We start from the raw sequence: 23,461 nt of genomic DNA on the forward strand, positions 1-23,461 counted from the left end.
TACCAGAGCGGATAAAGTGTCCGTTCCTCATATGCTGGTTACACCCTGTGCTGCCCCAGGGGCGTAGAACACGCGTGACGCCCATGGTGCCCTCAGGGGCGTAGAACACGCGTGACGCACTGTGCTGCCCCTGGGGCGTAGGACACGCGTGACGCACTGTGCTGCCCCTGGGGCGTAGGACACACATGACGCCCATGGTGCCCCCGGGCACGTAGAACACGCCTGACGCCCGTGCTGCCGGCCCCCAGGTACATCGAGTACGTGTGCGACATGGTGGCCGAGGAGCCCGTCACGCCGCATAGCAGGCCGATCCTGGTGCGCGCCGTCGTCATGGCACCCGTACCGCTGTTCAGCAGGCAGAGGAGCGGCTGCAGGCCCTTCTGCGAAGTCTACGTGGGCGAGGAGCGCGTCACCACCACCTCCCAGGAGTACGACAAGATGAAGTGAGTCCTGCCGGCGGGCGCCCCTCGGCCGGGCGTTTGCCCTTGCCCCTGGGAGAGCCCGCTGCTGGCCTGGGCGGACCGCGGGGGACAGTGTGTCTGCCTTTGGCCCTGCTTAGCTTGGCAGCTGTGAGCCGGTGAGCCCTCACAACCCATGTCTCATGGGCATCCGGCGGGTGACGTCTGTGGTGCGTCGCCCTCAGCTCCTGGAAGCGCCTTCCTGGAGTAAACACCCCGGGCATTATTTGTGTTCATTGGAACCAAAACTGGCCTAAGAAGCACAGGTTTTAAGGGTTTGGCCTTGAGAAGAGTCTCAGAGCTCTTGCTAGAGTGTGTCGTCCTTGTGAAGGCCCTTCAGTCCAAGACATTTTCTGACCTAAGTGAGCATTCTGTCGTCTAGGGATTTTAAGATCGAGGACGGCAGAGCCGTCATTCCGCTGGGCATAACCGTTCAAGGAGACGTGCTCGTTGTGATTTATCACGCACGGTCCACGCTCGGAGGGAGGCTACAGGCCAAGGTGAGTGGCCAGAGCCTCCTTGGCTTGCCCCGTCCTGGCGGTTCCGGTGGCCGCGCTGTGCTGTCAGCACTTGCCGCGTCACTGGTGGTTCTATGGAGGCTCAAGCTCAAGTGTCCAGGAGGAGCTTTGAGGCTTGTCAGATAATGCCTTATCGAGTTCCTTTCTCCCTGTGGTCCACGGCAGAGGGGGTTTTAGCCCAACACATCTGGAGTTGCCAGCCTCCTCCTAAGCAGCACGGGCCGACTCTCCAGGCCTCAGGAGTGTCTGGCGCCTTCAGCCTTGTGGCTGCAAGACCACGGCCCACGGAGCTGGCCCTGCCCACGGGCACACCCGTCTGCTGGCGTGCTCGCCTCTTCCTCACCCCCTCCTTGCCTGCCACCTGCCCCACCCAGCGGCGTTCCACTGCCTCGTCCAGTGTCCAGCGCCTGGCACAGGGCACGAGAGCGGGGTGTGCGCCTGCGCCTTGGGGTAGCGTCGTCCTGGAAGGGGGAGGCGAGCGTCTGGTTTTGCCCTCATCAGCACGAGGCGTCTGTTTGCCTTCTCTTCGCAGATGGCTTCCATGAAGATGTTCCAGGTTCAGTTCCACACGGGATTCGTTCCTCGGAATGCCACTACTGTGAAATTTGCCAAGTACGTAGCAAGTCTGCCGAGCGCGCTGTGCTACCGCTCCCGGTGCTCAGCAGCTGCCCAGGCCGTCAGGAGAGCCCACGGCAGCCGCGCCGGGGTTTGTGCCGTGGGCTCTGGGGTCTGGATCCGTTCTTGTGGAACTGGTATTTTGTCTCCGAGATGCTGCTGCACAGATTGAGCTGTGATGGTGTCTCACTCTTGGCCTTGGGGACGCTGGCCAGCCGGTGCGTTTCTTTTTAGAACTGAAGCAAACACGCTGTGTGTGGTGAAGCGGGGTGGACGCTCCATCCTGCACACGTTCACGGGGCACCTCCTGCGTGCCACACCCTGCGGGGCCCGGGCTGAGGTGGGCCAGCTGTTGTGCTGTCATGCCGTCCAGGGCACCGGAATGTGCCGGAGCAGGAGGGTTGCTGCATGGAGAGGACTCTAGAGACGGCGCCCGAGGCTGCGGCGGCCCTGCTGCTTCCTACCCAGCTGGCAAAGGGGTCACCCTAGCCTGACCCCATGGCAGTGGAGGGCTCTGCACTCAGTGGCCGAGCGCTGCGCCTGGCCAGGGCCCACAGGAATTGACGGCTGCACTGTCAAGACCAGAATGGCTCGTCCTTTTTCCCACGTTTTTATTCTTTTAAATATTTCTGTTTGTCTTGTGTCTTTTTCATATTGTCATCTTACACTTTTGTTACCCATATGTTCCCAGCCCATTTCTACTTTTTTTCCCTCCTTTGAAATGTGCTCGAAAAAAGAAACCAAATGACTGGAGACAAAGAGGAGAAAATACAGGAAAGGCCCACCAAAAATTCACAAGTCGGAGTTATACCAGGGACTTCAGTAACTGTGATTTATGTGTTTAAAAATATACAGGAAGAGATGGGGCTTCACCAGAGACTGGGAATATGTTATACAGAGACCCATAAACTATAGGACCGGAAAGCATGACAACTTACATAAAAATTCAGTAGCTGTGTTCAGCAGCCAAACAGGCAGAACAGAGGGGTAGTGACTTGGGAAAAGAATGAAAGCTATGGAAAGGCGCGTACAAGGCACTTGTACGCATGGAGAAGGTTCCATGCGCTTTCTTTGGAGTTCTAAGAGAGGATGGAACAGAAACAATATTGAAGAAATATTGGCCAAATTTTACTAAACTGATGAAAGACATGAAACTGTAGAATCAAAAGCTCTGTGCACCCCAAGCAGGATTTAAAAAAGAAATAAAAAGCAAATCCTACCTAATCAAATCATAGATGAAGTGCTGAAAACAAAAATAAAATATTCAAAGCACTTTCAGGAATAAAAAAAAGGACCAGGCTTTCAAAGGAAAAGAAGTCTGTAGCTGACATTTAACTGAAATGGTGGAAGCCCGAAGTCATTTGGATGACCTCTTTAAAGTGCTGAAGGAAAAAATCGTCAACCTGGAATTCTGTATCCAGTGAAATAATCCATCAGAAATGAAAGCCAATTAAAGATGTTTTCAGGCAAATCAAATTTGGGTGAGTTTATTGTCAACAGAATTGCTGCATTTGAAGAAGTACTAAAGGTCAGATGGAAAATGACCTAGAAGCAAGCCTGAAATTTTAGCAAAGGAAATAATAGGGAACACTGGAAGGTAAATTTTTGAGGAATATTAAATGAGTATTCATTATTTAAAATAGCAATTAATGTATTATGAGTTTAAAAATAAGTGATTAACACAAGCGCAGGTAAGAATGGAGAAACAAAGAAATAGGACAGGATGGGATGCATAGACAGCGAAGGGCGAGATGGTAGGCTTAAGTCCAGCTGTGTGAGTCATTGCATTGAGTGTAAATGGACTAAACACTCCAATCAACAGATAAACACCACTGGACTAGACAGAAACCCATCTCATCTCTGTGCTGTTCACATGAGTCACACTTACAAAGGGGAGGTATGCATATAAATACCCCAGAAGTTTGAAATGATGGAAAATGACATACTATGCAAACATAGCAAAGAGATGTCCCTTTATCAATATCATAAAGAGTAGACTAAGACAAGAAGTGTTATTAGAGGGAGTGACATTGCCCTGTGCTAAAATGGAAGATACCACAGTCCTAAATGTGTTAGCACCTAATAACACAACTCTAAACTATAAGACAAAAATTGACAGACCCTAAGGAAAGTGAGAAGGTAACCTGCAGAATGGGAGAAAATATTTGGAAACCATGTATTTGTTAAGAGTTTAATATCCAGAATGTTATAGAAGTCCTGCAACTCAACAGGCAGAGAACAACCTAATTTTAAAATGGGAAAAGGATTTGAGTAATTCTCCAAAGAAGATATATAAATGGCCAATAAGCATATGAACTAGATTCAGCATTATTAGCAGTTAGAGAAACACACATCAAAACCCAGTGAGAAATCATGTCACAACCATGAGGACAACTATTACCTTAAAAAAAGGAAAAGAACAAGTGTTGGCAAGGATGCAGAGAAATAGGAACCCTCGTACATTGTTGATGGGAATATAAAATGGGGCCCCCATTGTGGAAAACAGTTTTTTGGTTCCTCAGAAAGGTAAATAATTACCACGTCACTCAACAATTCTGCTTCTAGGCGTCTATACAGAAGAAGAGCAGGACTCAAGTGGATATTTGTGCACAGTGTCCCTAGCAGCGTTATATACAGTAACAAAGGTGGAGGCAGCCCAGCCGTGCGTCACCGATGAACAAAATGTGGAAAGAAGTGAAGTGCTGGGCGTGAGGCAGCACGATGAACCCTGAAGACACACCGTGTTGAGGGAAGCAAGCCAGGCGTGAGGACAGATATTGTGTGATTTCACTACAGGAAATACTTAGAACAAAACAGTGAAATAGTAGTTACTGGGGGCTAGGGTCATAGGGGAGTGGGGAATTATGCTTGATGGATATGAGTTTCTGAGGTGATGAAAATGTTCTGGAAATAGCGGTGAAGGTCACAGCACATTGTCATTGTACTTAATGTCACTGAATTGTACACATAAAAATGGCTAAAATGATTTTTATGTTATGTATGTTTTACCACAATAGTTTTTTTTTTTAAATTTGACGGACCCAGAATGTGATATTGACAAATCATAATGTTCATTTCACTTGATGTCCAACAAAACAAAAAAATCAGAATATAGAAGATTTTTTATAATACATTTGACCAACTAGACCTGAGTTTTTAATCTACAAGTGTTCCTCTCTCCACATCCTCTCCAACACTTGTAGTTCTCTGTCTTTTTATTTATTTATTTATTTATTTTAAAAAGATTTATTTATTTATTTAATCCCCCCCCCCTCCCCTGGTTGTCTGTTCTCTGTGTCTATTTGCTGCGTCTTGTTTCTTTGTCCGCTTCTGTTGTTGTCAGCAGCACGGGAAATGTGGGCGGCGCCATTCCTGGGCAGGCTGCACTTTCTTTCACGCTGGGCAGCGCTCCTTACGGGCGCACTCCTTGCATGTGGGGCTCCCCTACGTGGGGGACACCCCTGCGTGGCAGGGCACTCCTTGCATGCATCAGCACTGTGCATGGGCCAGCTCCAAACGGGTCAAGGAGGCCTGGGGTTTGAACCGTGGACCTCCCATGTGGTAGACGGACACCCTATCCACTGGGCCAAGTCCACTTCCCTCTCTGTCTTTTTTTTTTTAAAGATTTATTTTTATTTATTTAATTCCCCTCCCCCGGTTGTCTGTTTTCTGTGTCTTTTTGCTGCTTCTTGTTTCTTTGTCCGCTTCTGTTGTCATCAGCGTCACGGGAAGTGTGGGCGGCGCCATTCCTGGGCAGGCTGCACTTTCTTTCGCGCTGGGCGGCTCTCCTTATGGGTGCACTCCTTGCGCGTGGGGCTCCCCTACGCGGGGGTCACCCCTGCGTGGCGCGGCACTCCTTGCGCGCATCAGCACTGCGCATGGGCCAGCTCCACACGGGTCAAGGAGGCCCGGGGTTTGAACCGCGGACCTCCCATGTGGTAGACGGACGCCCTAACCACTGGGCCAAAGTCCGTTTCCCTCTCTGTCTTTTTAATAGTGGCCATTCTGATAGGTGTGAAATAACCTCACTGTAGCTTTGATTTGCATTTCCCTAATTGTTAGCGATGTTGAACTTTTTGTTGTTGTTGTTGCCATTTGTATTTCTTCTTTGGACCAATGTCTATTTAAGTCTTTTCCCCTTTTTTTAATTTGTTTGTTTTTCTATTATTGAGTTGTAGCATTTCTCTATATCATGGGTATTAAACTCTTATCAGACTTATGATTTCCAAATATTTTCTCCCATTGAGTCACCTGCCTTTTCACCTTTTGACAAAGTCCTTTGGGGTACAAAAGTGTTTAGTTTTGAGGAGGTCCTATTTATCTATTTTTTTCTTTTGTTGAGCATGCTTTGGGTATAAGGTCCAAGAAACCACCACCTACCACAAGGACTTGTAGATGTTTCCCTACATTTTCTTCTAGTAGCTTTACGCTCCTGGCTTTATATGTAGGTCTTTGATCCATTTTGAGTTGATTCTTGTGTAGGGAGTAAGATAGGACCTCTTTCATTCTTTTGGTTATGGATATCCAGTTCTCAACACCATTTGTTGAAGAGACTTTTTGCTTTAGCATGGCTTTGGTAGGTCTCTCGAAAACCAGTTGTCCTTAGATGTGAGAGTCTATTTCTGGACTCTTTATTCTATTCCACTGATGTATCTATCTTTATGCCAGTACTGTGCCATTTTACTGTAACTTTGTAATATGTTTCAAGGTCAGGCAGGGAAATTCCTCCCATGTCGCTTTTCTTTTTAAAAATGCTTTTGGCTATGTGGGCATACTTTTCCTTCCAAATGAATTTGGTAATTGCCTTTGCTATTTCTGTAAAGTAGGCTGTTGGAATTTTGGTTGGTATTGCCTTGAATCTATAAATCAGTTTGGGTAGGACTGGTATCTTCACAATATTTAGCCTTCCAATCCATGAACACATAATGTCTTTCCATTTGTTTAGGTCTTCATTGATTTCTTTTAGCATCATTTTATAGTTTTCTGCATACAGGTCCTGTACTTTGGTTAAACTGATTCCTAGGTATTTGAGTGTTTTTGTTGCTATTGTAAATGGAATTTTTTCCCTGATTTCCTCCTCAGATTGTTCAAGATTAGTATACAGAAACATTAACTGCTATATCTTCCTGGTGGATTGTCCCTTTTTCTAAATATATAATCGACTTCGGTATCTCATAACTTTTTTGCATTTAAAGTCTGTTTTGTCCAGTGTTAGTATAGCTGCCTTTGCTCTTTCTTGGTTACTACTTGCATAGAATGTCTTCTTCCACCCTTTCGCTTTCAGCTGGTTTGTGTCCCTGCATCTAAGGTGAGTCTCTTGTAAGCAGCATATGGACAGCTCATGTTTTTTAATCCATTTTGTCAGCCTTTATCTTTTGATTGGGGAGTTTAATCCATTCACATTCAATGATATTACTGTAAATGCATTATTTCCTTCCCCCGTTGTATTTGGTTTTCATATGTCGTATCATATTTTATTCTTTTTATTCTTTTGGTTATCCATTCTGCTACTCTTTCTTCTACATTCTCCTCCTAACCTCTCTCTCCTATCTGTTTCTTTCACAATTTAAGGCTTCCTTTAATATTTTTTGTAAAGGTGGATTCTTTTTTACGAACTCCTTTAGTTTCTGTTTGTGTGTGAATATTTTTAATTCACCTTCATATTTGAAGGACAGTTTTGCTGGATGAAGAATGCTCGGCTGCCAGTTTTCCTCTTTCAGTATCCTCATTGTATTATACCACTGTCTTCTAACCTCCGTGGTTTCTGAAGAGAAAGGTTCGTTCGGCGTGTGGAGTGGCACTTGGCCCCCGCGGCCCTGCGGGCACCGCCCCTGGCCCTCAGGGCCGCGCGGTCATCACCGGGCGGGTTACGCGAGTGCACACCTTTGTTGGCACACGCGCTTTAGAGCTGTGTCTTACCACATACCTTACACACCAAAACTTAGTGGATTAATGCCTCAAATTGCGGAGAAAGTGTTGCTTTGGCTGACGGATGCAGAAGAGTTGCACATTCTGGGGGCAGGAATTGCTTTGTGGAGGGCTGGTCAGGGCGGGGTGGCATGAGAGGAGGGTTTGCAGCCCCAGGTGGTAGTGACCGGGCGTCCCTGTGTGAGCTGGACGTGTGAAGTGGACGCACGGCAGGCCCTGGGCGCGCCGTGGGAGCTGAACGGTATCCCGCCGTGGCGTGGAAATGTGTGGTGCTGCTTATCGGCTGAGCGAGCAGAAGCCCTGGACGGCCAGGGCCCCAGGCTGCTCGCCTGCTCACAGACCCTGCATTGTGCCCTCACCGCCCACCCAGCCTCAGGGAGCGGCCAGAGGCCTGGGCTGCCCCCAGCGCCTGTGGGAGGCTATCCCCGCCCTGGTGGGCCCTCTGTGGACCTCAGCACCGCGCAGCCTGTCACCTGGTATCTCCTGCCTGTTTCTGCCGGCCTGCGCACGGGCCTCTTGTGCCCTTATCAGGCAGCATCACCTAGGAAGGGCGGCTCACAAGAGGAAGCGGGTGCCAGTTTCTGGGCCAGGGCGCTGGGAGGCAGGCAGGGACGGCGCTGGGCAGGGCTGGTGCTGGGCGGGACCGTCGAGGCCAGAGGCTGGAGGCGCCTCCTCGGGGCGCAGGCTTGCTTCGTGCCCGCCCAGGTTGGTTGTGTTTTGCTTTCCTTTCTCCTGCAGAGTAATTGTGTTTTTGGAGTTGGGAAAGCGTCCTTAACGTTTTCAAGTATCATGTGCTTGTTAGTTCTGTACAGTCCAGAGAAGTAAGAAACAGAACCAGCTGTCTCCTGGCAGGGGCCTGTGCCCCTCAGCTCTTCAGCACTCTCGTCTTGGGTGCTTCTAGTGTGTGCGGTGGACAGCCCTGGCCTGGAGGCGCCGCAGGCTGCCCTCCCTCACCCGCGTCGCGGAGGCGCCGGGCTGGGCCTGCAGTGCGGCCAGCCCAGCGCGTGTCGGCCTTGGGCTTCTCCTTGCTGCTGTGTGAGGCCACTGGTGGTATGTGTTCAGGGCCAGGTAGCACAGAAGGGTCCACGCTGGAAGCGTGCCGCCCAGCCGAGACTGGGGCTTACCAGCATGGCCTGGGAGAATGTTCTGGATCCTCTCAGGACATGGGCGGAAGGTGCTGGGGCAGGGGCCTCCTCGCAGTCCCTGGGGTGGGTCCCAGAGCTCTTGGCTGTGTGGGCTCCTCTCAGCAGCCTGGCACCCGGCCACGGTGGACAGCACCTGCAGGAAGGCCCTTCGCTGTGTGCTGCGTGCTTCCCCTGCGCGCGGGCGTTGCAAGGGCGCGGCCCTGTCCGCACTACCGGCCGGTGCCCAGAGCCGTGCGTGGGTTGTTCTAGCAGCGAAGATGCCATTTGTTAGTGCCAACTGCGCGGACAGCCTGCACCAGGCGTTTTGTGCGTGGCCAGGGCTCGCTGGCAGCCCCTGGGCGTTTGGCAGAGGACAGGAGCCCTGGCGGCCCGTCTGCCGCCCGCTGCTCTCTGCCCTGCCCTGCAGGTCCATCACGGTGGCCCTGTGCCCTTGCAGGTATGACCTGGACGCCTGTGACATCCAGGAGAAGTACCCCGACTTGTTCCAGGTGAGCCTCGAGGTGGACGTGGAGCCCCGAGAGCGGCCGAAGCACGAGGCCCCGCCATGGGGCAGCCTGAGCTCGGCGGGGCTGAGCCCCCAGATCCTCTTCTCCAGCCGGGAGGAGCGCCTGGACGTGCTGTCCAAGTTTGGTAAGCCCACAGGGGCCGCGGGAGCCCTCCTGGCGGGGGCGGGGGCCCCGAGCGGCCCGGTGGGCTTGGGGGGCCAGGCCACACCCCACTCCTCTGCGCTCGCTGCTCTGCCTCACTGCGGGCGGCGGCTCATGCACCTTTGCAGGGAAGGCTGCAGCAGACCCTGCCTTGAGAAGTGCAGCGCGGGCGGGCGCCAAGGCCCCGGCAGGCCTCTGGTCCTTTGGGAGGGGCCTCCGCCCAGGCGGGTGTCGGGCAGCGCGTGTCTGCGCGGGCTGGGCCCCGCCTCGTGCCTGCCTGTCGCGCTGGCCGGTGGAGAAGTGGGTGGCTGGCTCGGCGCCTGCCCAGGGGTGCTCAGGGTGGCCCTGCCTGCCGGGCTGCCCTCGCCTGGGCTGCCGCGCCCACCGCACAGGGCGCATGTGTGCAGGTGTGCTGTGTGTCGGGGGCCGGCGGCCGCGGAGCCAGCCCGATGCTCGCCCTGCAGGTAAGCCCGAGCTGCCGCGGCAGCCATGCCCTGGGGTGCCGCACGAGGCCGAGGCCGAGCCCCCCGAGTCGGACTCCCCCCAGAGCAACAGCACCGACTCCAACCACTTCCTGCAGGCGCTGGACGCACACGGTAGGTGCAGCCTTGCTGGCCGGCAAGCCCACCCACCCTCGCAGCTACGCACCCCAGACTCAGAGCCCACCCGGGGAGGCGCACAGGCGTGTGTACGCTCTTGCGGGGTGTGGGGTGCCCCAGCCGCATCCATACCCGGGCAGTAGCCCGGGCCTCCGCCCAGCCCCGCGCGGCCATGGGAGCCACAGCCCCCGCGCAGCCACGCTCCTGCCCTGCTCCACCCACGCTGGGGTCCCAGCCCCTCAAAGGCCCCCTCGGGAACACCTGCTTTCTCCGGAGTCCTGGGTTCAACCCCCGGTGCCCCTTAAACGTGAGACGTGTCCTCAGGGCGGAATGTGTGCCTCATTGGGCAGCGTCTGCGGCCAGGGCGTCCTCCGCAGGGCCTGCTCGGCTGTGGACGATCAAGGCCTCTGCTGGACATTGAGCTCACCTGTCACCTGGCTGTTTGTGGTTTTTCCACAGACGAGAAAGAATCAGAAACCGACCGAGAAAACAACTTCCTCAGAGACTGCGAGCCGGTCCTCGCGGACGCCGCTGACAGGAGCGAGCCGTCCGATGAGGATGGCGCCTTCCCCGGGGAGCCGCCGGCGGGGGGCGCAGGGCGGGGGGCCTCGTCCGGCTCGGTCCTGGAGGCGGCGCTGCCGAGCCCACAGCCTGAGCCGCCCCCGGAGGACAGCGTCGACCTGCTGGGGCTGCACTCGGAGGCGCAGCCAGAGCTGGCACCCCCCGCCCGGGGCTGCGGGGCCCCCAGCAACGCCGACCTGCTCAGCCAACTCCTCACACCCCCCACGGCCGCCCCCGAGGAGCCCACGGGCAACCTGCTAGGCGGAGACCCCAGCCTGTTCTTCACCAGCCCGGCCCCTCCGCCGGGGGCCCAGCACCCGCCCCACGGGGATCTGTCCACCGCTGGTATGCTCGGGTGCTCGGGCGAAGGGCGGGGCCGTGCGCGCTCCGGGTCCTGGTGTGGGGCAGGGCCGCATCCCCCTGCCAGGGCCGGGCCGGTGAGGGCTCGGCCTGCGTCCGCTCCGGTCCTGGATCCTGCCTGCGCAGCCTTCCCTCCGTCCAGCCCAGGAGGCCGCTGCCCTTGTCTTCACTGAAAGCCCCCCCCGTTGAAGCGCGGGCGAGAGGCGGGCGAGTGGCGGTGCGTTTCCGTGACTCCTGCGCCTCCCCGCGCCATCTGGTTCGCCCTGGAGCTTCAGCCTCAGCTCGGAGCTTCCCTTGGCGCCCACGACTTCTGGCCTGTGGTGGCCGCGCAGCCCCTGAGCTGCGTCCTCGCTGCCGGGCCACCTGCCCTGCCCCTGCGGGGAGCCATGGGCGGCGCCTCGAGGGCACTGCCGTCTCCACGGGGCTGCCCATGCGCCCACGCGTCCCGGGAGCTGAACCTGCCTCCTGCGTCGCCCTGAGTCCAGGCGGCTACGGCTGTGCCGTGCAGAGCTCGTTCCCTTCGCGGGGAAGGGCCGGGCTGCATCGGGACTGCAGCCGCCCATGGGCACAGCCCGTCCTCGCCCCCTGCCGTCGCTGCCCCCCCCCCCCGGCGCACCTGACCCTGCACTCTCTCCTCAGCTGACCCGTTTGACCCTCTCCTGAGGCCTTCAGACTCCGCGCCCCAGGCCAGCGCCAACCCCGACCTCCTCGGCGAGCTCCTGCATCCCAGCGCCCCTGCCGCCGCGCCCCCCTCCGCCCATAGCGCCCCGCCGCCGTCCGCCAGCGCCGACTTCCTGCACCTGGGTGAGGCCTGGCCCGGCCGTCCCGGGACCCGAGGCCTCCTGCGCACCCACTCGGGCCCCCTGGGCGCGGAGCTCTGCGGGGTGGGCCGAGGAGCTGGGGCGGTGGGAGCCGCGCAGCCCCAGCCAGGTCGGGCCTGGGTCCTGGGCAAGGGGCAGAGTGGCAGCCTGGCCGGCTCTGCGGGAGATGGCCGGGGTGCAGAAACGGACGCCCTTGGTACACCACGCGGGCGCACAGAGGTGCACCCGGGACGGCAGGGCTCGTGGGCGACTTGGCGGGACCCCAGGGGTCCGTGTGCTCAGGGATCGGGGGTCGGGCGTGGAGGAGCCTCTGCCGGGTGCGACCTGGTCACAGCGCGGCCTCCGTGCTGCGGGACAGGGGCCTGGGGCGGCGAGGCGGCGGCAAGGCTCTCCTCTCTGCTCTCCCCAGGGGCGTCCCCCGCAGGGCCTGGCAAGACGGCGCCCTCAGCCAGCCACCCCGACCTCCTAGGAGGATGGGACGTCTGGGCCGAGCCCCCCGCACCCAGGCCGGCCCCCGCACCCACCGGAGAAGGTACGCCCAGCCGCGTGGCCTGTGACGCTGGTCTCCCCATTCTAGAAATGCCACCGACACCCCTGCTGCGCTCGCAGCCTGCCCTCCCGGCGCCTGGCTGTCCCACGGGCTTTCTCCCCGTGGCGCTCCTGAGACCCGCGTGCCTCCCACTGCGCCCAGGCGTCGGGGCAGTCTCCATGTCCCGAGCTGGCCTCCTGCCGTCGGGCCGCTGTAGAGCCTCAAGTTTGCAGCCGGCCGCCCACGCGTGCTTCCTGCCTTTGTCGCGTTGAGAAAGTCCTGATACAAGATTGCTTGATTGTGTTGTCAACGTGAATACGTCTTTATTTATAAACATTTAATGCCTTCTTTCCTTTAGGTACATTTTATAACTTATTAGTCCAGTGATCAAAGTTGGATAATAACTTTAAAATGTGTTTCTTTGACAGATTGTGAGTTGTTTTAGTTTATACTTTCATCATGAGTGAGATTGACTTACTTTGTATGGTTCTTGTTCTTTTTCTGAGAACTATTTTATGTTCTTTGCCTGTTTTTAAAACATAGGTATCAGCTCTTTTCTACTGATTTGTGAAAGTTCTTATATATGAACAAATAGTCTTTTTTTCCTTCCTTTCTTTTTTTCCTTTTCTTTTTTAGGTACTGGGGGCCAGGGATTGAACCCTGGGACCTTACGTGTAAGCCGGCGCTCAACCACTGAGCCACATCGGCTCCCCCGAGTTGGTTTTTGTTTTTTGTTTTTTTTTAGGAGGCACTGGTAGCCAAACCCAGGACCTCCCATGTGGGAGGCGGGCGCTCAACCGCTCGGCTTTGGTGCGGAGTGAGTGCATGCATGGGGGGCGCTCCTAACCCTCTGCTCCTCCAGGCCCGCCCGCCGCCCCGCCCGGCCCCACTGCCCCGTCCGGCCCCGCCGCCAGCCAGGCCAAGGCTCCGAGCCTGGACCCCTTTGCCGACCTCGGCGACCTTGGCCCAGGCCTCCAAGGTAAAGAGCCTTCGCGTGCAGGGGGTGGCTCGGGGCAGGGCGGGGCTGCGAGACGTCGTGTGCGTGTAGGTTCATCTTCAGGGGCTCAGGCTGGAAGCCCACCTGCTCCCTGTGTGGACTCAGGCTGCGCCGGGGCCCACCGTAGCTCTGCCCCTCGGCTGGCCCCGCAGGTGGGGCGGGGCGGGGGGGCGAAGGTGGAGCCCCCGGCTGTCGAGTGGGGACGCAGGGACGTGCTGCGCAGGGCGGGTCTGCCACGGAGGCTCCCTGAGGAGGGGGCGGAGGCAAGAGGGAGGGCAGGTGCACCGCCACCGCGTCCCGCCCAGGTGGGCGCTGCCTGCCGCCCCCATGGCCTCAGCGCCCTGAGAGCGGGCGCGCCTGGCAGCGCCTGCGGCCTCGGGCTGGGGTGGAGAGAGCGGCCCGTCACCCGCCTGTCGGTGTGGGCAGCTGGAGGGCACCGGGCAGTGCGGACCCGGCGCAGGCCTCTCCCCTCGGCTTCCTAGCGTCTGCGCGCCGCTGCAGGAGCAGCCCGGCTCCGTCGGTCAGCGCTCTGAGCCGCTCGCGCAGGGCCACGGTCTGCCAGCATCTCTGCCGAGGTTCCCGCCGCCTGCCCTGGCCACATCCCTCGTGAGTGGGCAGAGAACCTGAGCGTTGGCGGGAGAGCTCCCTGCGAAGGACTCGTGCACACGCTCCTGTGCCGGCCACTGAAGAAGAGCGCCTGGCGAGACCCACGCCCGGCCAGGTGGCTCCATGGAGGAGGTCGAGGGCTCGCCCTTGCAGGCGGCCACCGCAGGACCTGTGAGAAAAGGCTGCAAACGCAGACGTCCCACCGCGGGGCTGAGGCCCAGGTCCGAGAGCAGCACACTGGCGGCCGCGTTCCCTTGAGCCGCAGGGCAGGGGCTTGCAGCTGCCCCCATCGCCACACGGCCGTCTTTTCGCCACGTGTCTCTCTCTAATTTCCCCTTTTAAGAACACTGGTCCTGTTGGAATAGCCCCCCCAAATCTAGTCGGACCTCGTCTGGACCGACCCCGTCCTGTTGGAGTAGCCCCCCCAAATCTAGTCGGACCTCATCTGGACCGACCCCGTCTTCAGCCACGTATTTCCAAACACGGCCAGGTCTCAGGACCTGGGTCAGCGCTTGGAACACCTCGGGTGGGAGGCACTGTTCGGCCCTCCGCGTACGAGCTGGCGAAAGAGCCCGTGATTTCCCTGGGACGGGCTCAGCCCGTGCGCCCTCCCTGCCGCTACCGGGAAGCCGCACCGGGAGAAACAAAACGCCACCTGTCTGCAGGTGGCGTGGTCGTCAGTGCAGGAAATCTCCAAGCGCCTACAAACAAACATCTTGATCTAACGAGGGAGTTTAGCAAGGGCAGGGGGGCAGAAGGTCCGCACACTCGGAGCGCCGTGGGTGTCTGCTGGCAACAACCCAGCGCAGCCCAGACCGAAACCTGCTGGGCGCAGCCACAGAAACGGAGCCGATGGGCTCCCACGGTGCACACAGGACCTTGCAGAGAAGGCGTGGCTGGAGACGGAGAAGTGGGCCAGGGGGCTCGGCTCTGCCCAGCCCGGGCGGCGGGAATTCCTGCCGACCAGATGAAGTCGTCGCCGGCTGGCTTGGAGGAGCGGGGACGGCCCGCGGCCCCTGCATGGGGGCAGTGGGTGGCAGAGGCGCCTGAGGTGACCGTGTGGTGTCTGCAGGCAGAGACCTTGCCAAGCCTCGCTCCTGCGCAGCAGTGCACCCAGGTGCTCGGGGCGCCTTGGCACACGCAGCAGAGAAAGGCCTCCTGCTAGATGGCTGTTTCCAGAGTCGTCACCCAAGCCACGACCGACAAGGCAAAAACCGGTAAATGGAACTGTGTCGAGATTAGACAACTTCTCCGTGGCTTTACGAGGATGAAAAGGCAAGCTACTGGCTGGGAGAAACACCGGAAAACCACGTCTCTGACAAGGATTTGCATCTCAAACTCGCCAAGGTGGAAACAGTCCCCCGTGGGCGGGGTCCCGGGGGACGGCGCCCAGGCGTCCTTCAGGGAGCCCTGCGTGGAGAGGAGCGCTCTTGGCGCACGCGTGCCCTGCTGCGCACAGGGAGCCCGTCTCGAAGCTGGCGGTTGGATGCCGTTTGTAGAAGCCTCCGCGACAAAACCGCAGGGACAGGCGATGGCAGGGATGGAGGGGTGGGGTGGGGTCCTTGTCTCTGTGTGTGAGCGTGTGCCGTGCACACGGGTGCAGGGGGCAGGAGCAGCCAGGAGGCCAAGGCCGCGCTGGGCCCCCCGCCAGCCAGGGTCCCTGCGCTGGGGCACACTGGCTGCCCGCCATGCTGGGCCGGGGGTGGGTGTGGGGCCGGCAGCCACGCCCCAGCCAGGGCTGCCCTGCTGTGGAGACCCCACGGCACACGGGGGCCGGCGCGGGGACCACGGCCCCGGGGCTGTGCTGGGCCTGGACACACCTTTCCAGCCCTGACCTCTTCCCCAGGCCCAGCCGGTGGACTCCTCTCCAGTGGTTTCGCCCCCAGGACAGTCCCGGCTCCCGTGGGCAGTGGCCCCTGGCAGACGAGCCGGCCCCCGGGCACGCCTTGGCCCCCGCAGGCCAAGCCGCCCCCGGCCAAGGCCTCTGCACAGCCAAGGCCCAACCCCGCTGCCAGCTCCAGCGTGATCGGGGGACGAGAGGAGCGGGGCGTGCGTGTGCCCAGCTTTGGTGAGACCCTGCCCCCCATGGGGCTCGAGTGAGCTCGGCCGGTGTCCTGGGCCAGGCCAGTCTCCCGCAGCCTGTGCTGACCCCAGGAGGGGGGCTGGGGGTGCCGGCAGCTCCTGCCTGGGGCTGTGCCTCCCCAGTGGCCCCTGGACATCTCCCGTCCGAGGGGCTAGTAAGCTGGAGAAGTGCCCAGGGGATGGGGTGGAGAGAGCCGGGCTGCAGGAGCAGGGCAGGTACTCGAGGCCCCCGGGGCCCCCTCCTCTGCACGGCCTGTGTGGGGTCGGGGCAGGAAACCGCTCCCCAGGCCGCGCTGGGGCGCCCCTCCCTCCTCTGCTTTCTGGGTCTTGGCCACACGGAGGGGGGCTGGGATTTCTCTCGGGTGTGAAAACGTGAGTTTCTCATAGATGGTTTTCATCCTTCAGTTCAAAAGCCAAAAGTTTCAGAAAACGACTTTGAAGATCTCTTGTCCAATCAAGGCTTTTCCTCTAAATCTGATAAAAAAGGACCAAAGACGATTGCAGAAATGAGGAAGCAGGGCGTGGCCAGAGACACAGACCCGCTCAAGCTCAAGGTGCGTCCTGTGGCCCCCTGCCCAGTTGGGGCGCAGGGGGCAGGGAGAGGGGGGCGGGGCAGCAGGGGGGGCTCCCGCTGCACGCCGGGCCGTGCTGAGCCGTCGGTCCTCACTGCCTGGCTCGGATCCCGCGGCGGTGGCCTGCGGCCTGGGGGGCCTCTGCAGGGGCGTCAGGGCCCACCTGGGAGCGGTCCCGCAGAGCTCCACACAGGCCCTCACAGGTGCTCCTGGGGCCACTCCTGTCTGCTCCTGTGCCGCCGCCCTGCTGTCCTCTCCGGGGTGGTCAGTCCCTCAGGACACTGCAGAAGCAGGAGGGGCGCCGTGGCCAGTGCTGTGCTGAGAAGGGGGTGGGTCTGCGGGCGTCTTGCAGGACAGTGGGTGGGCCGGGAGCCAGCAGGGGGGCCCGCGAGGCTTGGAGCTGAGCCGGGAGCAGAGGCGGCTCCAGAGGCCACGGGGACGCAGGAAGGAGGCGGGGTGCGTCTGGCGTGGGCAGCCGAGTGAGCGCGGCTGGGGCGGGTGTCAGCACCGCCAGACGCAGCGCCTGCAGGGCCTGGGCAGGTCAGGCCGGTGCCCCCTCCCCTGAGGCTCCAGGAGGCCTTGCTGGCTGGCGGGGTGGGGCCAGCAGACCCTGGGTCCAGAGGAGGTGCCCGGCGCTCACCTTCTCACCTGGTGCGGGCCAGCCTGTGCCCCCGCCCTGCCCCCTTGGGCAGCCTGCGCTCCGTGACGGTCCTGCTGGGTGGGCTGCCCAGAGCACATCGGTGACCAGAGGGCACCCGAAGGGACAACCGCTGCCTGCGTGCTCCCTGCATCTGCCCTTGGACCCTGAGCCCTGGTCTCCGCCTCTGCGCAGGGGGCGGGCAGGCACCCTCGGGAGGGTCCAGGACGCCCCGTCCGGCCTTACGGGCGTGCGCGTGGTCGGAGGTCTTGGCGGGTCCCACTGCTGGCGTCCCCTGACTGGCGCCCTGGCCCCCAGCTCCTCGAGTGGGTCGAAGGCAAGGAGCGGAACATCCGGGCGCTGCTGTCCACGCTGCACCTGGTGCTGTGGGACGGGGAGGGCCGCTGGACGCCCGTGGCCATGGCCGACCTGGTCACGCCCAGCCAGGTGAAGAAGCAGTACCGCCGCGCCGTGCTGGTGGTGCACCCCGACAAGGTGAGCGCGGCGGCCGGGCCTGGGCCGCTGGCGGGGGTGACGCCCGCTGGCCGGCCGCGCTCACGCCCCGTTCCTGCAGGCCACCGGGCAGCCCTATGAGCAGCACGCCAGGATGGTCTTCATGGAGCTGAGCGACGCCTGGTCCGAGTTCGAGGCCCAGGGCTCCAGGCCCCTCTTCTGAGCCGGGCGGCAGTGCTCGGGGTGGTGGGCGCCCCCGGCGCGCGCCCTGCATGCCGCCCCCACTCCCGCTGGCGCCGCGGCCCGTGCACATTCCGCTTCGATTATGGAACAAACGTCTTTCCTGTGGTACAAGAAGAGAAAGCCATTCCAAAGCCGCTGGTGTTTGTGGGTGTCTTGTTTTTCTTTTCCTGTCCTGGAGGAAGCGCTGATTCACGCTCCGTACCATTTTCACTGTTTGTGATTTGTTTGTTTAGCGACCACCGCCTCGTCGAGAGACTGCGGCTCCAAGTTGAGCTTGCACTCGCCGAGGCACCCTTCTCACCAACCTCGAGGTGTACATTTACGTCCTCCTCTGTAATCAGTCTCATGATCGTTGTGTACATAATTAAACTATTTTCTGATGACTGCGCGGTCTCTGGGGTGATGGTCGTTGCCTGGCTGCAGCCCAGGCCCAGCAGCCCCCCACGCCTCCCTGCAGCTGAGCATGTGGGAGGGAAGACGCGCACTTCGACCTTCGCCTGGAGGCCCTCGGCGGGGACTGTGGCCACGACCTTGGCTGCGACCTGAGCTCCTGGTACAGCCTGCACAGCAGCTGCTCAGGCGCCGGGCTCGAAGACGTCTGCCAGCCCGGGGTGGCGTGGGGCCTGCTCTTCCGAGTGACACTCTGGGTGGCAGTGGGGGCTCAGCGGGCCACAGGCCACACCGTCAAGGCAAGCTCGGTCAGGCCCAGCTCGCGTCGGCTGACCACGCCTGTGACGCGGTGCCTGCGCAGCCGTGTGGCACAGAGGTGGGTCCGTCGCAGCCCTGTGCCCTGTGGGCCTCGAGCCTGACGGGGCTGCCACCGGGGGCTCCCTAGTACGAGCAGCGCCCGTGCCGCGCCCACCCCTGCCCCTGGGCCCTCGGTCAGCACACGGGCCGGGGAGCTTGTGCGCAGTCCTCTGTACAAAGTGAGGGTCGTTGCTCCAAGCCAGTGCCTCCTGGAAGCCCAGAAACCCCGCCAACCCCATGGGCGGGAAGGGCGCGCCTCGGCCACCGTCCTTGTCATGCAAGGAGTGTCCCTGCGCCACACTCGCGACATCCAGTCCGTGGTCTCTGCGAGCCTCTGAGAAAGGCCCTGCAGGGAGGGGCTCAGCCCGACGCCCGGCCAGGGGCGTCCGGAGCTGCCAGGAGCTGCACACGGGTGTCTGCGCAGGGCGGGAGCCACGCAGGGGGCTGCCTGCAGGGCCCACCCCTGAGGGCGCGAGGTTTGCCTGTTCCTGTTGGTGAAGCCAGGGCCAGGGAGTGGGGGCCCTAGGGGCAGGGAGACAGAGGGGCTGGGGGCCCGGGGGCAGGGGGCCCAGGAGGCAGGAGGCCCGGGGGCAGGGGCAGCTCGCATACCACCACCCTGCGGCCTGGTCGCTGAGAGGCAGGGGCTTGGCCTTCCTGCAGCACCAATAAGGGGGGCCTGAGTGGGTGCCCTGGGGGGCTACAGGGACCCTCATCAGGGCTGCACACGGTGGACCTCGGGCTCTGCCTGTCCGGTGTGGCTGGGGGCCCCTGCGAGCAACCCCCAAGGCCGAGGGCGGCGGCGGCATCCACCCTCCCGGCCACGCTCCCTGCAGCCTCTGCCCCGTCCCCATGCCGCTCCCTGGGGCCCTGCCCTGACCCCCACCTCGCTTCCCCATTCCTGGCATTGGTGGGGAGCCCCCGTCGGGGGGCTTGGCCGGCCTGGCTCCCGCCGTCGCCCCCGTCTCAGCCCTGCTGCTGCAGAAGGGGTTGGAGCCGACGGGCCACCTGGCTCGCAGGGTGGCGTTTGAACACAGGTGCTTCCCTGTCAGAGCCCCTCGCCCGCCACTACCCTGGGGTGGGTGGGCCTGGCCGCCGCGAACAAGGGCCCCCGGGGCGGGTGGCGGGGGGCCAGGGCTGCCGGGGCCAGAGCCAGAAGGAGGGCCCCAGGCCTGGGAAGGGCCGTCAGCTGGAGGCAGGGCCCTGGCAGGAGGCGCGTCCGCCCTCGGCCCTCCCGGCCCCCTGCGCTGCCAGCACCGACCCGGCTTGGGCCCGCACTCCACTCCAGGGCCTTCCCTGCCCGCGGCTCCCGCGCCACTGCCCGCCGGGGCCAGGAGCCGGGGGGCCTCACAGACCTGAGCGCAGCGCCCGCCAGGCCGGCCAAGCAGACGGTCCCGCTGAGCGCTCACGCAGGGCTGCCCTGGGCCTCCCGTCAGCAGGAAAGCCAAGGCTCCCGGCGCTTGTCCGCACAGTTCTGCCCACCGCCCCTGGGGCCCGCGGCCCGTGCTGCCTCCCGGAACCCCCTCGCCCCGCCCACTGCCCCAGCCTCGCAGGAGCCTTTAGGAGCCGACGCTGTCCTCAGCGCGGGGGCGCGGCCACGTGGCCTGGACTGCCCCGGAGACCAGCGCGGGGCTCCTCCACTCCCCACGCCCGGGGGGCCGCGCTCTACTCTAAGCCGGTGGCGCAGGGGAGGCGGCGGGTGCAGGAACCGTCAGAACGGCGCGTCCCTGAGGACTGGGGAGGACTCTGCGACCGCGCAGCAGAGGGGCTGCAGGCAGACATGGAGGCCGGGGAGGCAGCGCTGGCCGGTGCAAGGGCGAGGAAGGGTCCTCGATGAGGGGCGCCGGCCCGGGGACAGCCGGGCTCACGCGGCCCCTGACTGACCCTCCTGGGCGGCCAAACCCCGGAGGAAAGGAAACTGCTACTTGAGGCCTGGCCAGGGAGCCGGCCTGAGGCCTGGGCGGGGCAGCCGGGCAGGAGGACGAGCGGAGGGGTGGTCCTGGGGCCTCGTGCAGCGTCTCCCTGCCGCCGCGGCCGTCCTGAGTGCTCCCCACGTTGAGCAGCCTTCCCAGGCCACCCTGGGCACCCCCCGGGCACCCCAGCCACCCCAGGGCACCCTCGGCACCACCGGGAGCACCAGCGGCCGCCTGCTGCTTCTGAGCCCTTTGTTTCTCCCTTTAGGACCCCCCTCCCCGCCCCGTCACACCCCTGCTGCCCACAGGCCAAAGCAGACCCCGTGTGGCCAGGAGCTCTCGGCCCCAGAGCCCTGGGACCCTCCTCCTCCCAGGACTCAGCCAGCGTGGCCAGAGGCCCCAGGCCAGCACCCGCGGCCAGCGTCTACCTACCCCCTGCCCCCTGCCCCCTCCCACCAGCCCCCTCTGACCCGTCCCTCCTGCGCCCTCTGCCCCCTTTGCCCCCTCCCACCTGCGCCCTCTGATCCCTTCTGCCCTCTCTGACCCGTCTATTCCCTCCCACTTACCCCCCCTTTCTCATACCTGCCAACGCAGCTCCAGGCCAGGCTGCCCCCATCTCCCTCCTCAGACCCCGCGGGCAGGGCTCACTCTCCACTGCAGGCTCAGGCCTGCCCCTCGTGCCTCCTGCTGCAGCCCCCAGGTTCTCCAGCCCCCTCCTGCTTGGATACACACACACCCCCCCGCCCCGCTGGCTCCCCTGTGCCTGTCCTGGCCCAGCCTTGGAGGCACCTGGACCAGTGGCCAGAGCTGCCAGGTACCTCCATCGGCCAATTGCCGTCCTGCTCAGGACACCTCTCTGTTGAGGATCGTGTTTGTTTTTCTGCGGTTCTTGCTGCGCTGCGGTTCTCGCCGTGCTGCCTACAGCCACCTCCTCCCCCAGGCACCAGGTCGCTGCTCCACCACGGGCCAAGGGGTGAGACCCCATCTCCGGGCTGCGTCCTCAGCAGGCCTCCCAGGGCCTCGACAGGATCACCAGGGCCCCGCACCCCAAAACGGGGTCACAGCCTGCGCCACCCTCCTCGCTGCTGCTTGCTCGTCCCGCTGCCACCTCCTGCCCTCGGTGACCCCAGCCCTCGGGGCGCACAGCTGGCAAGCCTCTGCCAGAGGAGGCGGTGCAGTGCCCCGCTCTCCAGGCAACTGGGCGAGCACGCCCCCTCAGGGAGCCCTGCGGCAGCCGGGGGCTCCGTGGTCCCCTGGGCCCCGCTGGTCCTGGCCATTCGACTGGGGGTGGAGAGGGGCCCGAGAGGACCCAAGGGGTGTCTGCAGGCAGGTCCAGGCGTCCGTCCAAGGACACCCGCCTGAGCAGTGGCCCTGCAAACAGAAAGCAGGAAGCCCCAACCCACAGCACTTGCCGATTTCCGTGGCTGAATTCAGGCCACCTACGCGACAGCTCCCAAACGAGCTGGGAAGAGACCTGCGCTGGGACCTTCCGAGGCTTCCACTTACAGACTCCAGCCAAAAGACCATGAGCACGGACAATATTAGGAAATGGAGCGTGGTGTGCTATCTTCACTTTCAAAAACATTTTTAATTAAAATATACATAAAAGTCATTTTCACTGTTTTAAGTGGGCAATTCTTTAACATTAGGTACATTGACAATACTGTATTTTTATATATCAATAAATATATATATATTTTATAATACTGTATAACTTCTGCCACTATTTGTTTCCAGATTATTTTCATTATCCCAAACCAAAACTCACACTTGTTTAGTAATAATTCCCCATTGCCCTTTCCCATCCTCCCTGGTAATCACTGATCTGCTTTCTGTATATACTAATTGGCTATTCTAAGTATATCATAAAAGAGAAATCATCCAATGTCCTTTTGTGTCCAGCTTGGGTTACTCACGTGGCGTCATCAAGGCCCACCCGTGCAGTAGCGTGGGCCAGCAAGTCGCTGCTTTTACGGCTGAATAGCGTTTCGGTTGTTTAGCCATCATCTGCCAGTGGGCACTTGGGCTGTTTCCACCTTTTGGCGATTGTGAATAATGCTGAGCACTGATGTGTAAATATCTGTCGAAGTCAATGCTTTCGATCCTTTTGGGTAAATGGGTAGAAAAGAAATTACCAAGGCACTTGGTAGTTCTGCGTTCGACTTTATGAGGAAGCTCCAAACCACTTTCCACAGTGGCTGCACCACTTCCTACTCCCACCAGCACTGGGCGAAGGTTCCTGTGTCTCGGCATCCTTGCAACACTTATTTTTGTTGTTTCTTTTTCAAATAAGAGCCACTTTAGTGGGTGTGAAGGGGTATTTTGGTTTGCTAAAGGCTGCCAAGACAACGTACCAGAAATGGTTTTTACAATGAGGAATGATTAACTTAGAAGCTTGAGTGCAGGGGCCGTGGAAGTGTCCAAACCAGGGCCCTCTCCCCAGGGCATTGCCGGCAGTCGGGCACACGGCGGTGTCTGCGCCCCTCTCCACCGGGCTTTGTTGCTTTCAGCTTCTCGCTCCTGGGGCTCCTCAGCTTCTGGGCATTTCTCCCTGTCTCCACATGGTTCTCCCACTTATGAACAGCTCCAGGAAGGAGATTAAGATCCGCCAAGGGTCATGCGACCTAATCAAAGGCGCTTAGCTGAAGCCATTCAGTCAGAAGCTCCCACCTCCAGCAGGCGTACGTGCAGATGTGGCTGAGCTCTAAGGACACCCACTTCTGAGGTCCACCCAGCTTCAAACTGTCACAAGAAATAACTCGTTCTTTTAATTTGCGTTTCTCTAATGGCTAAATATGTTGAGCATTGTTTCATACGCTCATTGGCCATTCATGTATCATCTTTGGAAAAGTGTCTATTCAAGTCCTTGGCCCATTTTTACATTGGGTTGTTTGTCTTTTTCTGGCTGAGTTGTGGGAGTACCTTTTATATTCTGGATATTAAGTCCTTACAGAGATACAGTTTCCAAATATTGTCTCCCATTCTGTAGGTTGTCTTTTAACTTTCTTGCTAATGTCCTTGTGTTTCCCCTCC

At 60.2% G+C, this 23,461-nt stretch overlaps 1 protein-coding gene across 4 annotated transcripts in view; it reads left to right on the plus strand.

Annotated features, from left to right (window-relative positions):
- GAK (cyclin G associated kinase) overlaps positions 1-18,154 on the plus strand; it is a 64,009-nt gene extending 45,855 nt beyond the window's left edge. The window contains exons 16-28 of one of the 4 annotated variants that reach the window (XR_011649739.1): positions 249-443; positions 841-958; positions 1,509-1,588; positions 9,101-9,294; positions 9,776-9,907; positions 10,370-10,816; positions 11,471-11,635; positions 12,062-12,184; positions 12,927-13,160; positions 15,631-15,852; positions 16,272-16,420; positions 17,394-17,570; positions 17,650-18,154. Coding sequence is in view for 2 of the 4 variants with exons in the window: in XM_058301919.2 (XP_058157902.1) it covers positions 249-443; positions 841-958; positions 1,509-1,588; positions 9,101-9,294; positions 9,776-9,907; positions 10,370-10,816; positions 11,471-11,635; positions 12,062-12,184; positions 13,044-13,160; positions 15,631-15,852; positions 16,272-16,420; positions 17,394-17,570; positions 17,650-17,751 (2,221 nt within the window). In the remaining 2 variants the exon portion in view is untranslated. Of the gene's footprint in view, positions 1-248; positions 444-840; positions 959-1,508; positions 1,589-9,100; positions 9,295-9,775; positions 9,908-10,369; positions 10,817-11,470; positions 11,636-12,061; positions 12,185-12,926; positions 13,161-13,660; positions 15,060-15,630; positions 15,853-16,271; positions 16,421-17,393; positions 17,571-17,649 lie in introns of those variants that run through there. The other 3 variants (XM_058301919.2, XR_011649740.1, XM_071217748.1) reach the window with 3 other exon arrangements.
- Positions 18,155-23,461: the final 5,307 nt, after the last annotated feature.

This window comes from Dasypus novemcinctus, chromosome 1 (genome assembly GCF_030445035.2).
Source record: "Dasypus novemcinctus isolate mDasNov1 chromosome 1, mDasNov1.1.hap2, whole genome shotgun sequence".
Lineage (NCBI taxonomy): Eukaryota > Metazoa > Chordata > Mammalia > Cingulata > Dasypodidae > Dasypus > Dasypus novemcinctus.